Source organism: Vombatus ursinus, unplaced genomic scaffold (genome assembly GCF_900497805.2).
Source record: "Vombatus ursinus unplaced genomic scaffold, bare-nosed wombat genome assembly UNPS02014784.1, whole genome shotgun sequence".
In the NCBI taxonomy this organism is placed as follows: domain Eukaryota; kingdom Metazoa; phylum Chordata; class Mammalia; order Diprotodontia; family Vombatidae; genus Vombatus; species Vombatus ursinus.
In genome coordinates, this window is record NW_020954562.1 from 994,334 (window position 1) to 1,019,112 (window position 24,779).

General features: G+C 39.1%; 1 protein-coding gene across 1 annotated transcript in view; it reads right to left on the minus strand.

Moving 5' to 3' along the window:
* MGAT4D (MGAT4 family member D) overlaps positions 1–24,779 on the minus strand; it is a 122,076-nt gene that overhangs the window by 64,325 nt on the left and 32,972 nt on the right. The window contains exons 3-4 of the mRNA XM_027866904.1: positions 6,835–6,975; positions 5,956–6,089 (exon numbers count right to left, since the gene is read on the minus strand). Of these exons, the coding sequence (XP_027722705.1) occupies positions 5,956–6,089; positions 6,835–6,975 (275 nt within the window). The remainder of the gene's footprint in view (positions 1–5,955; positions 6,090–6,834; positions 6,976–24,779) is intronic.

A 24,779-nucleotide genomic window follows, 5' to 3' on the forward strand; every position in this document is an offset into this window, starting at 1 on the left:
AAGATAGCACCTAGGTAAGGAACAATCAAAACTAGATCACACCAAGTCGATGTCACTGAGTAAATATTTCTTTACTGTAGACAATGCTCTTTCACCAAGTCCCAAAAAGGAAGATGCTAATGAACAGTTAACTGGTGGTAATTCTGAATGCTAATATTGGTTCTCTATGATGCTGGATAAGTGACATAACTCTTCTTTACCACAGCCTCCCCCCCCAAAAAAAAGAAAACTTGTCATATTCAGAAAGTAACAAACAATTCAGTAAAATATTTTCAACCTTGAAATAATCTGAAAAATAAAGGATAAGGTGAAAAGCCGCTAAAAGCTGATGCTTCCAACTTGGATCTTAATTAAAATCTCACAAGAGTTTATGACAAAAAAAGAAAAATTTTTTTTTAAAATCTCACAATCCTGGCCCTATAACTATACATAATACTGTGATCTTACGAGATCAATTCACATGCAGGAAAAATACCATACTGCATTACAACCCAGCACCCTCTGGCTACCCCTCTTCTCTTTGAGAGGGAAGGCTAGCCCTCAATTCTCAATTGCCTTTGAGAGAACTGTCACTGTCCAAGAAAAGATTCCGGCAGATCTGTACATTTCAGTAACAGAGTAAAGGTTCAATATTGAAAAATAAGGACACTTAGGAACATGTTTCATAATAGCTATTACATTAAAGATTTTCTGTGAGAAGCAGGTACTATTGTGGAATAGGAACTGACTCTGGAGGCTGGGAGCAGGCACTCAAATGCAGGCTCTGTCACTTACAACCAATGAGATGTTAGATGAGTCACATAACCTTCTGGGCTTTAGTTTTCCTATCAGTAAAATGAGGGCTAGTTAACCTCTAGTCTCTCCTTCCAGATCAAAATTCAACAGTGAAAAAGATACTCTTGGCACAGAAAAGAGAGCATGAGCCAAAGGCATGGATGGCAGAAACGTAAAAGGCAAGTTAGGGGAGATGGAAGTCCATTTTGACTGGGGCACTGAAAATGTGAAGTCATAATATGAGGCTGTTCTTTTGAAGACTGGTGTAAGAATTTTGACTTTTTATATTTGAGATAAAATATAAGAATAAAAATTAAATTAAAAAAAATGAGGCTAGATGAAAGAGAGGCAATGTGCCGTAGAGCACAAACAGCCAGCCTGAGCATCAAGAATCAGGTTCAAGTCCTGCTTCTGACATATACTGACTGTGTGACCCTGAGCAAATCACTTTATTTTTCAGTGTTTCAGGCAACTCTCCGAGTTTCTTCATCAGGAGTTTCTCTATAATGATGAAATCATCAATCCAAATAAAAGAAAAAAAGGAATGGAAAGAAAAAGAGGAAGATACCAAATTATGGGGTGCCTCAAGGAACAATCTGAGAGGTATGAACTATATTTAGCAAAGAAAAAAGTCCCTTAAGATTTGTGAGCAAGGGACTCACATGACCATATCTCTATGTAAAGATTATTTTGGCAGAGGCGGAGAAGATGGACTGGAGGCGGGGCAAGATGAGAGTCAAGCTGACTTTTTTAGACTTAGCTCTTTTGAGCAATGCAATGGTCTAAGACAATTCCAAAAGACTCATGATGGAAAATGCTATTCACATCCAGAGAAAGAACTATGGAGTCTGAATACAGATCGAGGCATACTATTTTCTCTTCTGTTGTTTTTTTTTTTTCCCTTCTCATGGTTTTTCCCTTTTGTTCTGATTCTTCTTTCACAACATAGCTAATGTGGAAATATGTTTAATATGATCATAATTGTATAGCCTATATCAGATTGCATGCTGTCTTGGGGAGGGGGAAGTGGAAGGAAGGGGGGAATTTAGAACTTCAAAATCTTATGAAAGTGAATGGTGAAAACTAAAAATAAATTAATTAAAAAAAATTAGAGTCAAGAAGTCCTTTCAGAAAACATATGAAAGGGTAGCAGCAGTGGGAAAGGAAGCCTGATATGCAGGGGCTATTGCAGATGTCAAATTCGCAGGACCTGATAATTCATTCAATAAGAGAATCTGAAGGAGAGGGAGCACACTAAACAGAACCCTAGTTTCAAACACGGAAGCCTGGCTGCATCCTAATTGCCTCTGACTCTGATGCTCAGGAAAAGGAAGAGATCATAAGCATGGGTTGAGTCATGCTGAGTTTGAGGTGCTGATGGGAGAAGCAGGGAAAGATGTGGGTTTGGAACTCAGGAGATAAGGGATGGAGGTGGATTTGGGACACCCAAATACATGGAGAAGACAGTAGAAGCTGTGAGAGTGAATGATCCTGCTGTGGAAGGAGGTGATGGGAAGGTGAATGTTTGTGAAGACCCACCTAAAATGCATGAGAGAATGATAAGGATTCAGAAGGAAAGACAGATGTGTAATTAGAGTCAGAGGAGGGGAAATCAGTTAAACTTAATGTCTCTGAAGCCAAAGAGTACCCAGAAGAAGGCAGGTTGTCAAAAGCTACAGAATAGCTGTGCTGGTACAAAAATTATGCCTTTTTTTTGGCCACACTGAGTCTCTCTTGCCTTTTCAGGATACACCCTGACTATTATTTTGTGTCCCTCCCCCTCACCCAGCCATTCAATCTTCCATACCTGGGAACTTCTATGCCCCATGCTTATAAACCTTACTCTGGCATCTCCCTGCCTGTGCTATCAGAGGTGGGAAAATAATAAAATGTGCCTGAGTGAAGATTCACCACATCTCTGAAAAACCCATGACCTTTTTGCATGCATCATCAAATAGCCCTGGCTGGAGTCCTCTGTTTGGATCCCTTTGCTGCCTTGGTTTGAAAGTTTTGGTGACTGCCTGAGTTATATAGTTTCCTTGTTGTGTATGCACCTGTGTTCCCAACCCCCAGAGTCCCTAGTTAAACTGAACTTTCTTTTATGTGGCTTAAAGCAGACTAGAATAAAGGCTTAATACTTTAAGTATTATTCATTGATCCCATCTGGTTCTTTTGTGAAACATCCTTTAAATCTCCAAAACAGTTGTAATGGAATGAGACAGAAATCAAGGAGGAAGCAAGCTGAAAAGGCCACTGATTTTGGTGATGAGATCATTGGCAACATCTGAGAGAATGATTTCAGCAGCATTCTGGGGAGAGAAGCCAAATGGCAAGGAATTAAGAGAGTAGGTAGTGAGAAGTATTAAGTGTAGGCAGCTTTTCCCATCACTTGGGTGGTGAGTTGTTACATCTGGTTCTTCTGAAGAAATTGAAGATCCTCTCCCTAACTTTGGTGTATCCTAAAACTGTCCAGGGTTCTTTTTCTCTATCCACTTTCTCTAGCTGCCCCACCCCTTGCAGAAGACTCACAAATCTACACATCAAACACTTCACTTTTGTCCCAGTGGCCTTCTCACCCTGGCAATGACTCCACCTTCATGGCCTCCTCCTCTGATTGGGAAGTTCCTTCCTCCTTGGAACCTCCCTCTGATAGCCACACCAATCATGCTCACTTCAAACCTGGCTCAGCCCTTCACTCCCCAGACTATTGTCTGGATCCACTCCCCACCCTGCTTTTCAGTCCAGCTGTTCAGCTCCCTCAATTATATATAACGTCCTCAGAGACTTTCTATGTGTGTTCCCAGCACCCTTGCTCCTAGCACAATGAATTGCACAATCTATATCTCTTTAGCTATATCTCTTAGCCAACCCTGCTCCCTCTCCCCAATTCCAGTCCCAAATCACCAACTTCTTGGACATTTTAAACTGTATGTCAGATAGCATCTCAAACCCAATATACATACACAAACTGGACTCATTATCTTTTTCCAAAAGCCTACCCCCCCCTTCAGAATTTCCCTATTTTTGTCAAAAGCACCAAACACCCCTCTGGTCACTTACTTTCGCCACCTTAGAACAATCCTCAGTTCATTATTACCCTTCATCCTACACATCTAAACATTTGCCGAGTCTTGTCAATTCCATTTCTTCTTTTTGTTTTGTTTTCTTTTTTAAAAAAAATTATTTATTTTTAGTTTTCTATCAATTCTATTTCTACAACACCTGTCACATTCTCCACTAACACAGGCATCATCCTAGGTCAGGCACTCATCACCTCTCACTTGGACAAATGCAACAGCCTTTGAATTACAGACTTACTAATCCAAATTAGGGACTAATTAAGTCACCTGTGTCAAGCCTCTCCGGTCTCAAATCCACCATACATACACACATTTGCCAAAGTGCTTTTCCTAAAGCATAGTTCTGACCACTCTACTCCCTCATTCAATAAGCATCAGTTGCTCCCTACTATCCCTGGTATCAAATTCCTCTATTTGGAAGTTAAAGCCCTTTGCAATCTGGATCTGACCTGTTTTCCTAGGCTTATTATACATGACTCCCCTTCATGCACGCTACAGTTCAAACCAGGCTTCTCGCTCTTTCTTATGTACAATGTCCTATCTACTTTTTTCCATGCATTTTCAGTGGCTGTCCCCCATATCTGGAATGTACTACCTCTAGTGCACTCCTACTTCTGAGAATCCTGAGCCTCCTTCAAAGCAAAGCAGAAGCACCACCACCTACATGAAATTGCCTTGTATCTATTTTGTATGTACTCATATACTTTCCCTGAGCTGGATGGAGACTCCATGAGGCCAAGAACCTGATTTTAGTCTTGACTTTGTATCCCCAGCACCTAGCACAGTGCCTAGAACATAGCAGAGGCTCAATAAATGCTTGTTGAGTGACTAAACAGCACCAGTTCATGTCCCGCAATGCAACAGCAGGGACTCGGGGGTATTAGCTGGTAAGAAGAATCCTGTTATTGAAGCTAATCCACAAAGGTACACATGGAATAGCCAGAAGAACCCTGAGGTGTCTATCCAGGGACTAGGAAATTCTGGCTGGGAGCATGGGTGATGTTTTTATTTTGTCTTCCAGTTGAAGGTCATACACTAAAAGAACAGGGGGTATGGGAGATGAACAGCTGGCTCTGTACTGCCGTGGCTTATGGTAGCAGAACAAAGAGCTCCTGGCAAGAGATGGATCGTGTTGGGCAAAAGCAGCAGCATGTTTGGCAAGAGATTTTTTAAGCTAAAGTTTAGGGGCAGAAAGAAAAAAGTCTGAATAAAGCTATAAAATAGTGTAAATATATAGAACAAGAGGTAAAACAAAGTGTCAATAATCCTCTAAAAAAATAATAGGGAAGAAGATCTGGAGCAATATTTATGACCTCATGTCTATTTATCAATTCAGTATGGAATTAATAAAATAAACTTTATAACACAAGAGGGTAACTACCTACCTTTTTATGTATCTCATATATATGTGTGTATGTGTACACACATATTATATATATATACATGCACATCCACTTATGTTTATATATATATATATATATACACACACATATATACACACATAGATATAGAAACACACACATACACACAAACATATTTCTTGTCTCCTTCACAAGAATATAATAAGCACCTTGAGGGCAGAAACAGCTGTCACTTTGTCTTTATATCCCCAAGGTCCTAGTGAAATGTCTGGCACACATTCAGACAGAATGATTTGTGGGAGGTGAGCCACAGGACTTCTAAAACACCTGTGTATAGTATTTTGATTGCCAGAGAGAGAAAGTATGAAACCAGTCATAATCCTACTAACAAACTAAAGGAAGGGGGAATTTTTTTTATTATTGGTGTATTCATTTACAAACAAATTTTTTATATAAATAAGTTAATTAGCAGATTGGAATATTTGTTTTTGAGCTAAAATTTCTAAAGAGGATATATTGTACATTTTCCCCCTGCAAAACACTTATAACCTGTTAGTTTGCAACTTATCAGGTGTGAGAATCTGCCAATAAGTGCCTCCTTCAAGGTCAGGTTTCCTAAGACTAATTCTAATGGAGAACTGGGGGATGAAATCTTAATAAACACCACCAACCAAAACTTTTGTTTTGATGTGTGAGGATGTGTTTTATTATCCTTCAAATGGCTACTTTTTCATACTCACCTCAGCTACAAAGACAATCACAAGACAGTCCTCTTCCTCTAATCTGGACATTTGGAAGAAGAGAGAAGTCAGCGTTCGTATCAGGTAACTTTCTTTTTCTCTTTTTATGGTGGGAACACCCATCACCACAGAGACTGCAGACACAAGAGGATGGAGCTGAATCATTTCAAGTAATAAACTTTCTTTTTTTAGCCATAAGACTTTTCTTTTGATGTGACAAAGATAATATATGAAAAAGGAGGGGAACAACTATATTAGTAAGTGGGAAAGGACTCATTTTGTGTCATGTTATGTCAGCAACATAAACCATGCTATACCCATCTCTGGAATCTTTAATATACTTATTTATGCCCATCAGTACATCATATTTTCATGTACAGTTTGCAGTATTTAGTCCTGGGCTTTCTCCCTTCAATTCTTTAGATATGCTCATGTTCAGGTCTTAGGATCATAGATTTAGAATTATAGCTGGAAGGGGATTTGAACCCTGGTCCTGTGGCTCCAGGACCAGGGTTCTTTCTGGTGCTCCAAGGGAGCTAACGCTTGATTGAGCTCTCATGTTCCTATATAACAGGCTGGCACTCAAAAGTAAGAAAATGATCAATTATAGAATCTCCAAGTTAAAAGGACTCTCAGAGACCATCTAGTCCAGAGGCCACAGGTTCCCCACTTCTGATCTAGTCCAACTTGCACCTCAAAGATTCCCCTCTACAGTATCCTAGACAAGCAACCATCTGGCCATTGCCTGAAGGCTTCCACTGACACTGACCACCAGAGGTTTGTTACTAAATGAATTAAGTTATCCTCAAGTAGCTTGCAGTAGCCCTCTTTCGATCCCCTTAGCTTTAACACAGATACAAATTAAAGTTTATGGCTCACCTCCTGTTCTATTTTTCCCAAAGATTATATTTGGATAAATATTGTTTTCATGAGCCCTTAGATGAGGCAGATGATAATATAAACTGCTAAGCTTCATGAAGTCTAAGCTGGAAAATCCAAGGGTTTTCAAATTCATATCACCTGAAAGAAGAGACAAGAGTTCCAAATCAACTTATCCTTTATCAGAATTTTGGAAAACCAGGTTTTACAACCAAAGTGGTATTTCAAGTTAAGATAGTTCAATTTCACAGAAGTTACAGGCTTATTACAGCATATTAAAGATTTGTTATTGAATTCTCCTTACAACAGACTTTTTAGAATAAATGAAAATATTGTATTGGTTCAAACATAAAACATTTTCTCAAATCTGGATTTTCTAAAAGCTGAGTGCAACCTATAATAAGTATTACTTTCCAGACAATCATATATATATACACACATATATATATGTACATGTGTATACATATGTATATGCATGTACTCATATATACATATATTTTCCCTTTTTTTACATTAATACATATTTATGGAATAAAACAAGCATTTTCATAACATAGTACAACAAAAAGATGATTGTATACGAAACTGCAAACCTATGTACAACTTGCTATTTCTTTCAAATCATTTACAACAAAATTATCATGCAAATTTATTTCTATCCTCCCCCCACCCCACCCAAGAGATGGTTACCATTAGAAACACACACACACACACACGTAAAATTATTCTGTTACATACTTCCATTATCAGTTCTTTCTCTGGATGCAGATATGTAGTTAATTTGGGTGTTTATAATAGTAAAAATGACTTACTATATTTTATAATATTATATGATATTGTAATAATATTTATAATAATAACTTACTATACTTTTTTTCTTTCAAAGAAATCTCAGGTATGAGGCATATTATTTGTATTAATATGATACAGTAGGGGGGCAGCTAGGTGGCACAGTGGATAGAGCACTGGCCCTAGAGTCAGAAAGACCTAAGTTCAAATCCCACCTCAGATAGCTGTGTAACCCTAGGGAAGTCACTTAACCCAGACTGCCTTACGACAAAAAAAAAAAAAGTGATACAGTAATGAAAGGTTCATAGGATCATAGATTTAGACCTGAAAGGGACCTAAGAGACCATAGTCCAACCCTCTCATTTTCCAGATAAGGAAAACGAAGATCTAGAAAAAGTTAACTCTCTTGCCCAGAGTCACACAGCTAGCAAGTCTGAAGCAGAATTTGAACTTGGGTCTTCCTGAATCTAAGCCCACTTGTCATCTTTAAAAGCAAATATAATACAGTACACGTAATCATGATATGGTACAACCTCAAAGCAACTTGACCCTAACTTATCCATAATTTTAAAATATTTATTCATTCAATAAACATGTATTAAACATCTAGTATTATACTGGGCCCTGGGGATAAGAGCTAGTTCTTGCCCTTAAGAAGCTTACAAACTGATCATCCTTATTTACCAGCATCCAACATGTTTCCTGAAATCCAGGATCTAAGGAGCCAACACTTGACAGTTCCTTGATATATCCATCATTTGAAGAAACTGGAGGGTTTATTATAATGGATCTATGGCAGAATCCAAAACAATAAAAGCTTCTAAAATGAATAGAACACAGCACCCAATTCAATGATTTTTTTTGGTCATTTAATGCCTTATATTCCTTTTGCATCTGTTCTGTATATATTTATTCATGTCCATGTAGTGTCCCCTGACAATCCATAAAATGTAAGCTATTCATCAAGGGCAGACTGTTTGGTGTTTGCTTCTAAGTCTCCATGCCTAGTGTATGATCAGGGCATAATAAGCACCTAAGAAATGCTCTCTCAATTTAGCTGCCTAAATAGCGCAAATTTATTGTCTGATTGTGTCTATCACGTCTCCCACACTAAAGTCTTCCTCTTATGTCTCATCATGAAGTAGAGGTGAATCTGAATTCTTCAAGGCTCTGCCAAGTGAGCTGAAGCTTTGACAGGTGCTACAACAAAGTTAAGTACTGGGTTAATGACCAACTGTGTCTAAGAACCCGTCTAGCTAGTAGGGACCACAAAGTGAAACCAAAATGACCACAGTGGACTAAAGTGACCATAAAATGAAAAAAAATTAGCTCCAGCAACTTTCAAAGGTGGTCTACACAAACTTGTAAAGGATTACAAGTGGGGTTAGGACAGAGAGTACCTGTGGTGATGAAATCATAGCTCCTTACAGTATTGGAAAAAGTATTGTATGAGGTCTAGGAGAGAGATAGATGAAGAAAGGATAGCCACTACTTTCAAGCAGTTGGGAGGTCAGAAGGAGAGGGTGTTATAAATAGAGTAATGTAATGACACAAAAGACAATAGAGTGTAAGGTCCATTTTTGTCTTTGCCTCTTGAGTGTCTAATATGTGGTAGTCCCTGAAAAATGATTGTTGATTAAGTGAAAGAGATATTGCACTGAGAAGATCCCAATTATCCCTCCTAAATTCTAGCTTTTCCTCAAGTTCCTTTTTCAAACTGGTTGTGTTTATGATTCATGAAAGAAAGAAGAGGGCATCTTCTCAGGAGAAAGTAAAAGTATCACCCGGATTCACAACTTCACTCCCCCTCAGCCTCCAAAATCCTTTAGTTGCTAAATCTAGTTGACTCTACCTCCAAACTCCAATCTCTCACTTCCATTTTCTCTTCACTCACACAGCCATCACCCTCATCCAAGCCCTCATTATCTCTCACCTGGATTATTGCAATGGTCTCTTAATTCTGCAGTAATATCCCTGCCTCTACTCTCTCTCCTTTCCACATGACTACCAGATTGGTATTCCTAAACCACAGGGGCCAACCACCACAATGCCTTGCTCAAGAAGCTTCAGTGATTATTATTTATGAAATTAAAAACAAATTCCTTAGCCTGACACTTAAGGTTCTCTCCCCTTGCTGGCTCCAAAAAACCTTTTAGGTTTTATTTTACACTGTGTCTCTGCACACATTCCACACCTCAGTTAAATTGGAGCTGTCTCCTTATCTCATCCTGCTGTCTCCTACTTTGGTGTAGGTCAGCCTATAATGCACTCCCCCTTCACATCTCTGAATGTTGAAGAACTACACTTCACTTTCCTTAAGGCCCACTTTGGGCACTACTCTCTCAGTGAGCTTTATTCTGAATGATTCTGAATAGATAGACCCTCATTTCAGACCCACTTCTACAGAATGTATCTCTACATGCACTTTGTTTTTTTTGTTTTTTGTTTTCCATTTGCCAAATAAAAATGATCCTTTCTCTTCACCTCACACACAGCCCATTGATAAAACACTTGAAACAAGAGAAGGTACAAAGGATCTCCAACTATCTGAAGACACATTTGAAAAAGAGGAAATAGTGAAAAAAAACAATCAAAGAGATTGGAGGAAGCTACAGATTTCCTGGAATTTACTCTGAAATGGCCAACAGACCAGTTATTACGGAATATGCACGAAGTAGCAAGAAGGGGCAAAATAAAATGGGTTAGCTCAATTTTTACTTCATACATCTTTGTTCTTTAATGTGTAGTTTCTAATTTCCTTATATGACACTGAAAACCAGGATTTCTAAGTGATTCTTATAAAGAATTCTAGCTATTAAATTACCAGACATCATCTTTGACCTCACATTTCCATGACTCCTGTTCTTTTAAAGGAAGTTTTAATGAAATCCTTATCCCACTAATGAGAATTTAATAAATGATTTTCATGTTAAAAGCATATCTCTTAGTAAAGATATGCACAAGCATGAAAAAGAAAAGCTGATATTTTTAAAGGCATACTGACTTGTTTAAGCCCCCTGACATTTCTAGTGGAATGTAAAGCAGAGTTTTACAAAGGGCTCCCAATTACCCTTGAATTGCCGTCCAGCTCCAAAAAAGGAAACCATGGCTTTTTCACCTATCAGCAGGCTGATGTCCAATGTTGGCAGCACAAAAGAATGAGAGAACAAATAAAAGACCTTGCAACACTGAACATACAAAACTTATCACAAAGGACTCATGCAATCCCAGCACAAACAATGGAATTATAATCTGAAAATAGTGAGTTTATGAAAGAGGAAAGGAGGGGAAAGTGTAGGTTTGTCAATGAGACCTGGCTCAGAGACATATCAAATGAGATATTGGGATCATGAGATCAGGGATTCAGAGCTAGAAGGGATTTCAGAGCATCATTGAATAAACCCCCTGATTTTGTGGATAAGGAAACTGAGGCCCAGAGGTTAAGTTACTTTTGATTAACTTATTTGCGCCTTCATCTGAACAAGTCTGCCTTTGGTGGGCTGTTTCACACATTTTCTTCCTTTTTAAATTCTGATTTGGCATACAGATGAATTGTTGGCATCATAGAGGCAGAGCTGTGTAAAGTCATCAGCACTCTCTCACTCACTCTCTCTTCCAGAGTCATCGAAATCCAGTGGCAGGACAAAAGTCAAGACAACCGGTGCTGGTTCCAGGATGCAGCGGATGACCTTGGCATCCCTGATGTCTGACCAAGCTCTAAGCATTCTACAACATCTGCTTCAGCTGCCTTCATGGCCACTATAACAAACTGTTGTCATTCCCCATTCCTCCCTGGAAAGTCTTCACATGCTTGAGGTAGACATCCCTCTGAACTCACTGACAGAAAAATTCTATTAAGCTGCCTAAGGCACACAGCAATTGAATGACCTGCCCAGAGTTACTTAGCTAATAAGGGTCAGGTGAGATTTAAACCCACTTGAACTTTCTTGACTCAAGGGCAAGTACTCCATTAATTATACTACCACTGCCATACAACCTTGCCCCTTCATTGCCTCTCTACATTTTGTAATCTAAAGAAGTAAACCTCAATCTAGTCAAGAAAACTGGACTTAACAAAATGTCTGTTTCACTGCGCCTAGTATCACCAATGTAAACCTGGAAGGTATTTCAGGGGCCATCTAATCTCTCTCATTTGACAAATATGGAAATCAAAGCCCAAAGACTTACCCAAGGTCATCCAGGTTAAGTGGCAGGGTTTGGATTCAAACATGGGTCCTCTGACCCCTGAATAGGCTCTTTTCATTTCTTTATTCCTCTATATAATCTGGCCATTCTTGGTACAAATTTTCTCTCCATTTTGCTCCCTATTTTTCAATAACCCCTCTGAATCTCACCATTTCACTTTGAAACAGTTGTCTTTAATGAAAACTGTCCTCATTCATGATTCTTCTCATTTTGATTCCTTTCTTTTAGTATGTTTTAAGATTGAGAAAGGTTTGAAGATTGTTCACATGAAAAATCAAACCATGGAGAATTGGAATGGTTTTCTTCCTGCTGGCAGTTACCATAAAGACCTAAGAAATATTCTTCTGGGGCCTACTACTTAAATGAGAAGATGATAAGGGTAAGGATCTCATTTAACCATGTGTAAACATTAATAAACAAACATCAATTGCCATTTTTTTTACTTTCATGAGAGAAGGAAAGAATAATAGATAATTGAAATCCACAGTTAATCAGAAAAACTCATTTCAACCATGAGGTTTAATTTCCTCCACTGCCCAGTTGTTTATTTGTTTTAAAGCTGTTTATATGAAGCAAAGTCAATAGATTTTATTTCACTTTTTCCTTTCCCCACATCACAATGTCAGATTGGTACATTAGTGAGACCCAAAATGTTTAAAGGGCTGAAAAAAGGGAGAAATATTAAGAGAACCATCCAGAGGGCCCCAATGAGCACAAACTCAGACACTAAGTAAGCAACATTGGTAAACCTTTCCTCTCATTTTAATGGGGTTTCAAAAATGCCAAAGAATATTCTCACATGAAATGAGATCATCTAGAATGGAATTGTTGTCTCTTTGATGCACTGTAATTCAAACCTTTATTTGTAGAGCAAAACGGGATAGCCATCTTATCTGTGTCTCTTCTAAGCTTCCTATCTCAGGAATGGAACTCAGTGTTTTCATTAGAATCTTTTGATGTCCAGGTGTTATCTACATAGGTAGCAAGATTGCTGCTCCGGTGCAACATAATATCAATGCCTGTACTAACTCCTGCTGTGCACTAAAGAATCAGAACACTTAGTATCAAAAGGTATGTAAAGAAAAAGAACCATACACAAGGCAAATGAGGTACCCATGTCTTTTTTTTTATTATTGCTTTTTGTAGCTGTATTTTTTAAGATAGTATTTATATCTTTTGCTTTTACGTAACGTTTGCTTCTAAATATATCCTTTAGCCCTCCATCACCCAGCCATCTCTTGAAACAAAGAATAAAAAAAAGGAAAAAAAATTCAAATAACTAACCTACCCATCAACCAGGTCTGACAGCATATGCAAAATTCCATATCTATAGTTCCTCATTTCTGCAAAAAAATAAACAGAGGTCCAGGAAAAGCATCCAAGACTCCAGAGGGCCAGTGACAGATGAAGCATGCTATCCAACTTCCTGATAGAGATTACCGATGGGAGAGGAAGAATGAGATGTGCATGTTTGGACCTGGCCAATGTGTGGACTTGTTCTTGACTTTGGTTATTTGTCTCAAAGGTCGTTGTTATTTTTAAATCAAGAGTAGGAATTGGAGGGGAAAGGGAGCAAGAAATAGTAATGCTAAAAATGAAAAGAAAAGAGAAGAAAAGAAAGAAGGTGTTATTGAAGTATTTTAAAAGAGAGAACAAAAAAAAAGAAATTCAGAGGGTGATAATTACAGGAAGGATAACTTTGAAGTCAACATGTCAAATATAGTATATGATTTTTTAAAATGCAATCTGTAATAGAAATTTATGATTTCATATACATAACTTTTTTTTAGTTCTTTATATAGGGAAATGTGTCTACTGCTATTTATTAAATTTTGAATGACAAAAATTAAAATTTTTAAAAAATATTGGATTCATTTCCTCTCTAAGGCTGTTTGGTCATTATAATTACACAGCATTCAGTTTCACTTCTTGTTGTTCTTTCCATTTATGTTGTTGTAGTCATTATATATTATTGTATATTATTTATATATATAATATTATTATTTATATGTTAGATAGTCAGTATATATTATTTTTCAGGTTTTGCTTACCTTACTCTGCATCAGCTCATAGAAGTATTCCCAAATTTTTTGGAATTCATATTCACCATTCTGACTAAGTAACTACTCTACTGAATAAACTCCAGTGGCTCCCTATTGTCTCTAGGGTCAACAGCTCAGTTTGACTTTGAAAGCCCTTTCCGGGAGTAAAGGTCCTAACCAACCTTTCTAGCCTGGTCGGACTTTATTTCCCCTTCCACACTCTGATTCAGCCAAGCTGGCACCATGTTGCTTGTGTGTGGCACTCCATCACCTCTCTTTTTATCTTTGCCCTGGCCCCACTCCATGCCTGGAATGCACTCCTTCCTCACCTCTCCTTCCTAGAATCCCTCTTCCTTTAGGATGTAGCTTAAGAACTAACTCCTACATGATGCTTTTCCCGATCTACTCTCACCCCCATTGTTGGTACCTTCCCTAAATCTCTTGTATTTCATTTCTTAACCTTTGTATTTCTTCTGCATATACTTAAATATGTCCTCATTGTCTGTGCTGATAGAATATAAGCTCCTTGAGGGCAGGCACTGTTGGACTTTGCATCCCTAGCACCTAGCAACATACCTGGCACACAGCAGTCACTCAATAAATGTTTGATTGAGTGATCATTTCTTACAATGCAACAGCACCCACTCCATTCATGTATCACACTCTGCTTAACCTTTCCCTAAACAATGATATCCCTATAACATTAATTCAAAAAATATTTGTGATGGGGGGCAGCTAGGTGGCACACTGGATAGAGCACAGGCCCTGGAGTCAGGAGGACCTGAGCTCAAATCCGGCCTCAGACACTTGACACTTACTAGTTGTGTGACCCTGGACAAGTCACTTAACTCCAGTGCCTAGCCAAAACAAACAAACAAAAAAAACAAAACCAAAAATATTTGGGATGGCTTAAGAAAAATGATAGTTTAGTCAACTGAAAAGCATCTACTAAGTATCAACTATTTTCAAGATCCTGAGCTAGGCCCTAGAAGAGAATACAAAGACAAAATGCAAAACATTCCCAGCCCTCAAGGGGATTATATTCTCCTAGGGAATATAAGTCTCTCCTGTTCCCAACTCTAGTTGGTAACAAGGCTCACTTCAAAGATCTTACTCAGCGCAAGGTTTACATGTCTTAAGCACTCATCTTTTAGCACTCTGTCTTAAAGCCATTTGTGGATCTGTCATTACCCCTCACCAGATTGTGGACTCTACAATCATTCAACCGAGTATTGGGAAGGTGCCATGTCTTATTTCCTTAATCTTTGTAACTCCCCAAGTTCTATACTGGCACCGATGAAATATATTGTAGTGCTGTGGACAGACATCCAACACAGCCTCTAGGGAATGAAATAGGCAAGAATAACACAAAATGAGATGGTAGAGGTAACCTGGATTCTGCATCCTTAGAAAGAATACCCATCTGTCAGGACATATATTCATTGAAGAACTCCATCCCCAACAATGACAGTGGTATTTTACAAATAAAGGATAATAAAGAGATATTTGTTGAAATAAATAGTAGTAATCATAGTAGTAATAATATATTATGTGCAGATTTACAAATTTATTCCAGTTTATCCTCACAACAATCCAGGGAGGTAGTTGTATTATTATCCTCATTTTACAGATAAAGGAACTGAAGCAGACAAAGGTTAAGTGACTTGCTTGGGGGTAACAGCTACTAACAGTCTGGAGCTGAATTTGAATTCAGCTCCTCCTGACTCCACGTCAGGCACTCTATCCATGGTTCGACCTAGCTTTCTCCAGTAGAATCCAAGATAAACCTTAGTATAAACACTATGGCAAATGCCTTTCCATCTGTCAGGAATGGAAAGCTTTGTCACCTTTGTCAGGCCATCATTTTATCCCCTTTCTCTTTTCTTCCTATTGAAGAATAAACCTCAAGTGTGGAGACCTTAGACTTATTTTTTAAGTTTATTTTGTAATTTTACATATTTTGGGGTTTTGGGATATTTCACATCAATTGGTGGGATCTATGTAGGAAAAAAGCCATTCTTTTAAAGTGTACAGTTGATTCAGAAACTTTTCGTGATGCCATTTGGGGTTTTCTTGACAAAGATCATGGAGTGGTTTGCTATTTCCTTCTTCAGCTCATTTTACAGATGAGGAAGCTGATGCAAACAGGGTTTAAGTATCTGAGGCCAGATTTGAACTCAGGTCTTCCTGACTCCAGGCCTGGCACTCTATCCACTCCCACAGAAATACTTGACTTTTGCAGTCACCAGACCTTCTGTTACATGTATTTTTTCTTAATATCTAGAGAATCTTCAAATACAAGGCCATGCTTATTTTGGAACAGGCATACTAAGGTCATTTCACAATGACATTAATAGAGTTCGCCCAAATCCCACTACATTGCATGCTGTAATATGCACAGCAGCCACACTCTGATAAACCATCTTGACATGTCAACCCCAAGTACATGAAGGCTTTGCCAGGCAGAAATGGGAGGAAATGGGCAATGAGAATAATTTGTTCCAATGACCATGATGGAGGCTGACACCAGTTCTGTGGAGCCCAAAAGGAGCTTGGTTGGACCTAGAAGACACCAAAGTCATGCACTGTATCCCAGGCCATCGCCAGTCATCCTGACTTCTGTCTTGCCACTGGACTTTGAAGATTCAGGAAAGAGAGAGTGAGTGAGGCTGATGACTTTGTGCAAGTCTGTCTCACTTAAATCCAATTCCTGCATGAGTAAAGACATTGTGATGTCATCGGTACTCTTCTAAAATGAAAGATGAACACTACAAACCGCTCTTGTAACACTGTTGCACTAGTTCTATACCAAGATGCAAGTTCCGTCTGTAACATTCTATCTAAGGAGTGGCTCATAAAATGCTACAGGATTGACCTAGGAAAAGGACATGTTATCAACAGTGTTCTCCAAACCCCGGAACTCAGTTCACTTGGCAGTATGTCCTAGCACTTAAGTCTCCTCTGCGAAACACACCCATGGAAATTCCTCAGAACAGCTGAATCCAACAGTCACACAGTGACAAAGTCCTACCTCTTTCATCTTCTCTCCTTCTCCAACACTATAATATACACCAGTAGCAAGTGGCTGCTTTCTAATCCCAAAAGGAAAGTGAAATGTTGTCCCTCCCTGACTGTGTGCTGGTTACAGGCAGCACCCACCACCACCATAGGATAAAGGCAGGTGTACTTCTTAAGGTTACTGACTGCAGCTGCTAACTTGCTGTCCCCACAGCTCAGATACCCTGCCTTACTGATTGAACTAACAATCATCATCTCTATCCCTTGCTTCTTTTTGGTACTTTGTGTCAGGTTATTAATTTAGAAACATTGTAATGTCCCTTGGGCTTGCACCTGCACTGGCTTTTACAAATAAAACTTTCACTATATATTTGCACTGGGATGACACTTTTTCCCCCCCAAAGTACGATTTATAGTAACAAAAGGCTACAAGGAAATTGAAATCAAAAATCTTTGCCAGATAACGCTTCCTTTATTTCTTATCTCAGTTTTCCAACTTAAAGGTTAGATCTACTTCTTCCCCTTTAAGCCATTCAACTTCCTCTTTTAATGGCAATCCTAATTCTACAGTCAAATTACCTGCTGTGGCAACAAAGATTTGAGTTCATATCTATTTTTTATTCAAATGAATAGATTAAATAGCTGCTAGAGATTTTCAGCCACAGAATAACCAGGTTGATTGTCTTTAATTCTATTAATTCTCCCATTAACTTTCCAAATGCACTAGGATTATAGGCATTAAAGACAGAATGGTGTATAGGAATCATCTAACCCTAAGAGATAAGGGTAGGAAGCTGCAGACATAGGATTTGAGCCCAGGTCCTCTGATTTAAATGCAGGGTTCTTTTGGCTGCAACACATGCCAATTAGAGGCAACTAGATGGCACCATAGACTACAGAATGCTAAGCCTGTAAGTCAGGAAGACCTATCTTCAAATGACCTCACGTACTAGCTGGGTGACCCTGGGCAAGTCACTTGACTTCTGCCTCAGTTTCCCCAACTGTAAAATGGTAACAATAATAATAATAGCATCTAAGTCCCAGGGTTGTTGAGGATCAAATGAAACAATATTTGTAAAGTGCTTATCATAGTGCTTGGCACGTAGTATGGTTTGTCCTTGGTTTCTAAGAGGACCAGCGACATCACAGAGTGATGTCTTGACTTATGCATGAATTGGATTTAAGTGAGGAAGCATTGCACAAAATCATCAGACTCATTCCCTCTTCCTGAGTCATCAAAGTCCAATGTCAAGACAAAAGTCAGGATGGCTGGCAATGGCCCGGGATGCAAGGGATGACCTTGGCATCTTCTATCTCTGCCCAAACTGTAGGCTTTCCATGGTGCCTGCTTTAGCCACCTTCATTTCTATTGGAACAATTGTTCTCATCCCCCTGTTCTTTAGGAGGAAAGTCTTTGTAGACTTCCCTCTAACTCACTGATGGGTTTGTGGCCTGTCAGTTACCTCCAACCTGGTTTAGTCTGTAGGCCAAGATTGTTTTACCAAGATGTGACTGCTGCCCATGCTACAGCTTTTTGGAGTCACAGGTGAGAGCTGGGTGACAGGTGGACACCAAAGATGGATGAGCAGCCCTCACACCAGATATGTTGGTCCTCTCTGCACACCCATATGTCCCATAGCACACGGTAGGTTGCTTAATAAATGCTTGCTTCCTTCCTTCCATCAATTCAATCTTGTCAATGTTACTTCATTTGATTTTTGATTACGGAGATAACAGGAACGTTTTTGAGTTCCCCAATAAAACTTTTTTCTTGGCTCTGTATTAGGCCCTTTACTCTCTCTGTACCCTCTTTTTCAGTAATCCCATTAGCTGCAAAAGGTTCAGTTGTGATCTGTATGCAGATGACTCCTAAATCTGCATATTTAGGCTTATGCTGGAGCCTCATCATCATATACCTGATGGAGACCACCACCTGGAAGTCCTGCAAGTAACTCAAACTCAACATGTCCTAAATAGAACTCGTTATCTTCCTCTCTAAGAATATCTGCCTCCAAACTTCCTTATTTGGCATCAAGACCACCACCACTCTCCCAAATGCTCAGGTTTACAATCTCAGAGTCATCCTACACCCCCTTTCCACATCCCCCATTTCCAATTAGTTGTTTAATCCAACTGGTCTTGCTTCTACCACCTCCCTCAAATCCATCTCCTCCTCTTCTCTCAGCCACCACCCTAGTTCAGACTCCTATCACCCCTCCCAGGAACTACTTTCTCTTCTCCAGTCTTTCTTCCACACAGCTGCTAAAATAGTTTTCCTACAGCACAGATCTAACTATGTAAGCTCCTGCTCAAGAGACTCTTTAGTGACTGCCTCTAGGATAAAATAGGATTTAATTTTTCTATTAAGTGAAATAGCACATTGCAAACCTTAAATCACTCTATAAATGCTAGTTATTATTTTTACTATTAATAATTATAAAACCCAAAGTCATTACCTTGCCCTGTCTATCACATCCTGAAGAGGATGTGGGCTGCAGGGTAATGGAGAGGTCAGGGGGACATCTAAGAACCATCATTGTCTCCTGTGACTCAGCTTATTCATGGGAACAGGCCTCCTCAGCTTAGCAAAGAATCTTCACAATATGGCTCCAGTCTACTCTTTCAGACTTCTATCACATTACTCCCCTTTATGAAGTTACATAGTCGAATTTCATTTTCTGGTCATTTCCTCACCGGCTGCCATGCTGCCCAGCCCAGAAACCAAGCCCTGGTAGATCTAACCTTTTCATACTTAGAATTCCCATTTGGGGACCTTGCTGTGATAGATAGTGGTTGCCTCAGTTGACCACTTCATTTAGGCTCCAGCTACTCTTCACTCCCTGGTTATTTCTTCACCACCTATCATTCCACCATACTCAAAAGACCTACTGTTGTCTCTTCCCCCACCCTCCACATCCCTTTTCTAGTTTTAGAAGCTTAATCAATACAACTTTGACCCCAGTGGCTTCAGTCATCATCCGTAAAACTTTCCAAACTAAATTATCCCTCACTGGCTACTACTGCCCTAAATGTTCTATTTCCCTCCAACAGAAGGTAAAGTCTTTGAGGGAAAGGGGAGTCTTTTGGGTTTATATCTCCAGAGCTTAGCACATGGCTTTGGCACATGGCAATATGTTTAATATTACTGTATTTCACTGCATAATTGCCACAGATTTTGTCATTTTTTTCTGCAAAGAAGTGGGGTGCAACCATTATGTGAAGCTTTCTTTTTTTAAAAATTGTGCCAGTATTACTTAAAAATCATTTATTACTAAACTGTATCTATGGCAGATGAACTGTACAGTTTAGCTAGTGCAGGAAGATGCAAATCTTACTATATCATGTGACTTACTCATGGAAACTTTGTCTGCCTGCCCTTTCCTCTTGTGCCCTCTCACACCTATGGCTCTTCATTGGGTTGAGCAACAATACTGTTAGTACTGCAGCACTCTAAACAAACCATGCAAATATACTGACAATGCACATGCCACGTGCTGAGAATGCTAGGTTCTGAGAGATAAATGCATACCCATATTATGACACTGGTGAATACATTGCTGCTCTGTTTACCTTTTAAGTGGAGTGACAGAATTATATCATGTGATGATTATTCGATGAAAGGTTATAAATCAATTTTTGGACTGAAAAAAAAAGGTGCAATGATCATGAGGTAGTGCCGACTATACAGTGAAATACGGTAATAACGTGGTATTTCCTTCATTAATCTAACCCTGACTGGACCTTCACTTCAGCAAAGCAATCTTTTTATTCTTCCCTAATATATTCCTTATTCCACTCTCCTTAGATGCTATGCCATCTTCTCTTCTCTTTTCTCCTCATGAGTCCCACAACTCTCCTCCTGTTTCTCACTCTCTCAGTTGAGGACCTCATCATTTACTTTACTTAGAAAATTGAGGTTACTTGTTCTCAGCTCCATCTTCTTCCCTTCTCAAACTCCCTGGACATCATCATCTACTCTCTTCTCTTTTCCTTAAGACTCTTCCCTCTACATTACCCTTGATCCCATCCTCTCCTGTTTTCTCCATGAGATCCCTCTTCTGTCTTCAATCACCCCCTTCTCTTTGTAATCTTCAAACTTTCCCAAGGTGCTGGCTCCTTCTCTGCTTCCTTCAAAGATTCCCAAGCCTTCCCATCCTTAAACAAACAAAGAAACATTTCAGTAGACCCTACTATCCTTCCAATTTATCATTCTGTATCTCTTCTCTCTTTCTCAAACTACTAGAAAAGGCTGTCTATGCCGGGTGCTTTCAATTTTTGTTATCTCACTCCTCAGTCCTTTGCCCTCTGTCTTCTGACCTTATCATTTTAACTGAAATTGCTCTCTCTATTTCTCTCTCTCTCTCCCTCTCTCAACCCTTCCCACCACAAATCTCGTCGTCTTTTCTCAGTCCTCTCCTTTTTCATCTCTCAATTGCATTTGGCACTGTTGGCCACTCTCCTCCTGGAAAATTTCATCTTTCTAGGTTTTTGTGACAATATTCTCTCCTGGTTCTCCTATTTGTCTGAGCACTTTTTCTCAACCTCTGACTCAGTCATTATCCATAGACATTTTTTTTCTCTCTTGGTGAGCTCACCAGCTTTAATGGGCTTAATATCTCTATACAGATGACTTGGAAATGTCTTTCCTAAGCTTCAATCCCAAATTACTCCCTCTCTTCCCCTCCCCTTCTCTTCCCTTTCCTTCTTTCCCTTTTCCTTCCCTTCCCCTATCTTGTCTAGGCTGAAAGGCCAGGAACTATTCATAGGTTTGGTCCCACTGCTGATTGGTAATGGAGTGTGGCCTGCTCTATTTCCATTACAGGCAAGTTTACTCCTCCTTAGACAACTTGGGGGCCCTCTGCTCCTCAGGACTCCCTGCATTAATGCCCAAAATATTTCTGATCTACATCACCTAATGTCCCTCCAAATTCCTGAGCTCAAGATGTCTGCCAGCTCCAGCCTCCCAAGAGTGAAAATTACAGGTATGTACCAATAAGCCCAACCTGACTGGATATGTTAAACTGGATGTTCCACAGATATCTGAGGCTCAGCATGTCCCCCAAAAGCATCATTTTCTTCCCCTCTCCACCAAACCCAGTCCTCTAACAAACTTCCTATTTTTGCTGAGGACACCACCATTCTTCCTAGATCCCAAGTGCTTAATCTCAGTGTTATCTTCAATTCCTCCCCCACCTCCCTCACCATTTCTTTCTCCACAGCATCTCTCTTATATGTTCCTTTCTCCTCACTCACATAGCCCCTGCCCTACTTCAGGGCTTATCATCTTTTACCCAGACTATTACAACAGCCTCCTAAATGTGTTCACTGCCTCATCTCTCTTTCTTTTTTTTTATATGAAGTAATTGGGGTTAAGTGACTTGCCCAGAGTCACACAGCTAGTGAGTGTTATGCGTCTGAGGCCAGATTTGAACTCAGCCCCTCCTGACTCAAGGGCCAGTGTTCTATCCACTATGCCACCTAGCTGCCCCCTGCCTCATCTTTCTACTATAATCCATCTTCCTTTAACCATGTCACTCCCCTACTCATCAACTCACATAGCTCCCCCTTACCTCCTCGCTGTGGATTTTTCCAGACTCCCTTTCCTATACTCTCTAAACCAGCCAAACTGGCAATCTGTTCCCCTCTGACTTGCATGCTTAGATGCTCCCCCGTGACTGCAGTGCATTTCTCTTTACTTCACTTCCTTTATGAGTCAGCTCAAGCATCACTTTTTACATGAAGCCTTTCCTGATCTCAACTGCTAGTGCCTTCCCTCTATATCAACATTGTATTCAAAACCTTATATTTATGTTTTATTGTGTGTGTGTGTGTGTGTATTAGCTATAGTCAAGGTATGAATCAGGATTCCACAATTCAAATTCCTGCTCAAATACTTACCAGCTGTGTAATGCTGGACAAGTCATTTAACCTTGATCAGCCTCAGTTTCCTCATCTGTAAAATGAGGATAATAAATAGCACCTACTTCCTAGAGTTGAGAGGATCAAATGAGATAACATGTATTAAAGCATTTTGCAAACCTTAAAATGCTATATAAATACTAACCTATTTATTATTTCTGTACTACATGTTGTTTCCCCCACTCCCACAGAATATATGTGCTTTAGGAGGTGAGATTGTTACTTTTTTTTTTTTTTTGCAAACACAAAGCCTACGGCAATGCCTAGAACATAGTAAGTACTTAGTAAATCCCTTTTGATTGATTGATGCACTCTACCTTTCAGACAAATTGTCCAACTTAATGTTCCTAGAATTCAGTATTCCATTTCTAACCTTTGTGCAGGCTTTCCCATATGCCTAGAATGCCCTACCTTCTTACTCTCACCTCTTTGGACACATAGTGTCCTTCAGGTCTCAACTTATGTACTACCTCCTGTAGGAAAATGTTAATGATCTTCCTAGTTGTTATTGCTTTCTTCACCCTTAGGATTATCTTGTATTTATTTATATGTATATATGTATATATTTATATTATATGTCTTTTATATGTAAACACCCAGCTGGAACCTGGAAAGGATTGCTTTTCATTTTCTGTCTTATAATGCACTTAGGGGCTTAGGGGAAGCCACAGGAACTATTCTTCCCTTCCCTACTCAACAATTACTTAGTAGATCTGACAACATTCTAAGCATTGAAGACTTGTTATATGATCAAAGGAACCCATACATACAAAAGTATGTACACCAATTCTTTTTGTAGGGGCAAAAAATTGGAAATTGAAGGGATGCTCATTAATTGAGGAATGGCTAAACAAATTACGGCATATGAATATGATGGAACACTATTATGCTATAAGAAATGTTGATGGGGATAGTTTCATGAAAACCTGGATAGACTTGTATGAACTGATACAACGTGAAGTGAGCAGAATCAAGAGAACAAAGAAAATAATGACAACCATATTGTAAACATAATCAACTCTGAAAGACTTAGGAATTCCAATCAACACAATGACCAACCAAAATTCCAAAAGAATAATGATGAAATAGGCTACCCATCTCCAAGTACAGAGCTAACAGAATCAAGAGTACCAACTGAAGTATATTTTCTTTTCTTTTCCTTTACTTTCTTTTCTTCTTTTCTTTTCTCTTCTATTCTTTCTCTCTCTTTCTTGCTCTTTCTCTCTCAGTCTCTCAGTCTATCTTCTCTATTTCTGCTTTTCTCTTTCTGCCTGTCTCTCTCCCTGACTCCCTTTATTCGTTACTTCCTTATTCTTGGCCATGGCTGATGTGGTAATTTGTTTTGTATGACTATACATATTTGTATTGGGTTTATTTTTCATGTGATCTCAATGGGGGGAGACAGGGAGAGGAGAGGGAGAGAATTTGGAACAGAAAATAAAATAAAACTGAATTTAAAAAAGAAACAGAAAAAAGACTGGTTATCTGAGAACTAGGATAGACTGGAAGAAAGAAAGGAGAGAAAGAAATAATGTGGATGAGTTATAACTACCACTAAGAGGCAAAGTGGAGTTTGAAACCATGAGGTCAGGGAGCTGCCTTTAAAATATAGTGTAGAAAATTGGAACACTAATGCATTGTTGGTGGAGTTGTGAACTGATCAAACCATTCTGGAGAGCAATTTGGAACTGTGCCTAAAGGGCTATACAAATGTGCACACCCTTTGACCCAGCAATAGCACTTTTAGGCCTGTATCCCAAAGAGATCATAAAAATGGGAAAAGGACCCACATGTACAAAAATATTTATAGTAGCTCTTTTTGTGGTGCAAAGAATTGGAAACTGAGGGGATGCCCATCAACTGGGGAATGTTTGAACAAGTTGTGGTATATGAATGTAATGGAATACTATTGTGCTATAAGAAATGATGAACTGGCAGACTTCAGAAAAACCTGGAAAGACTTGTATGGAC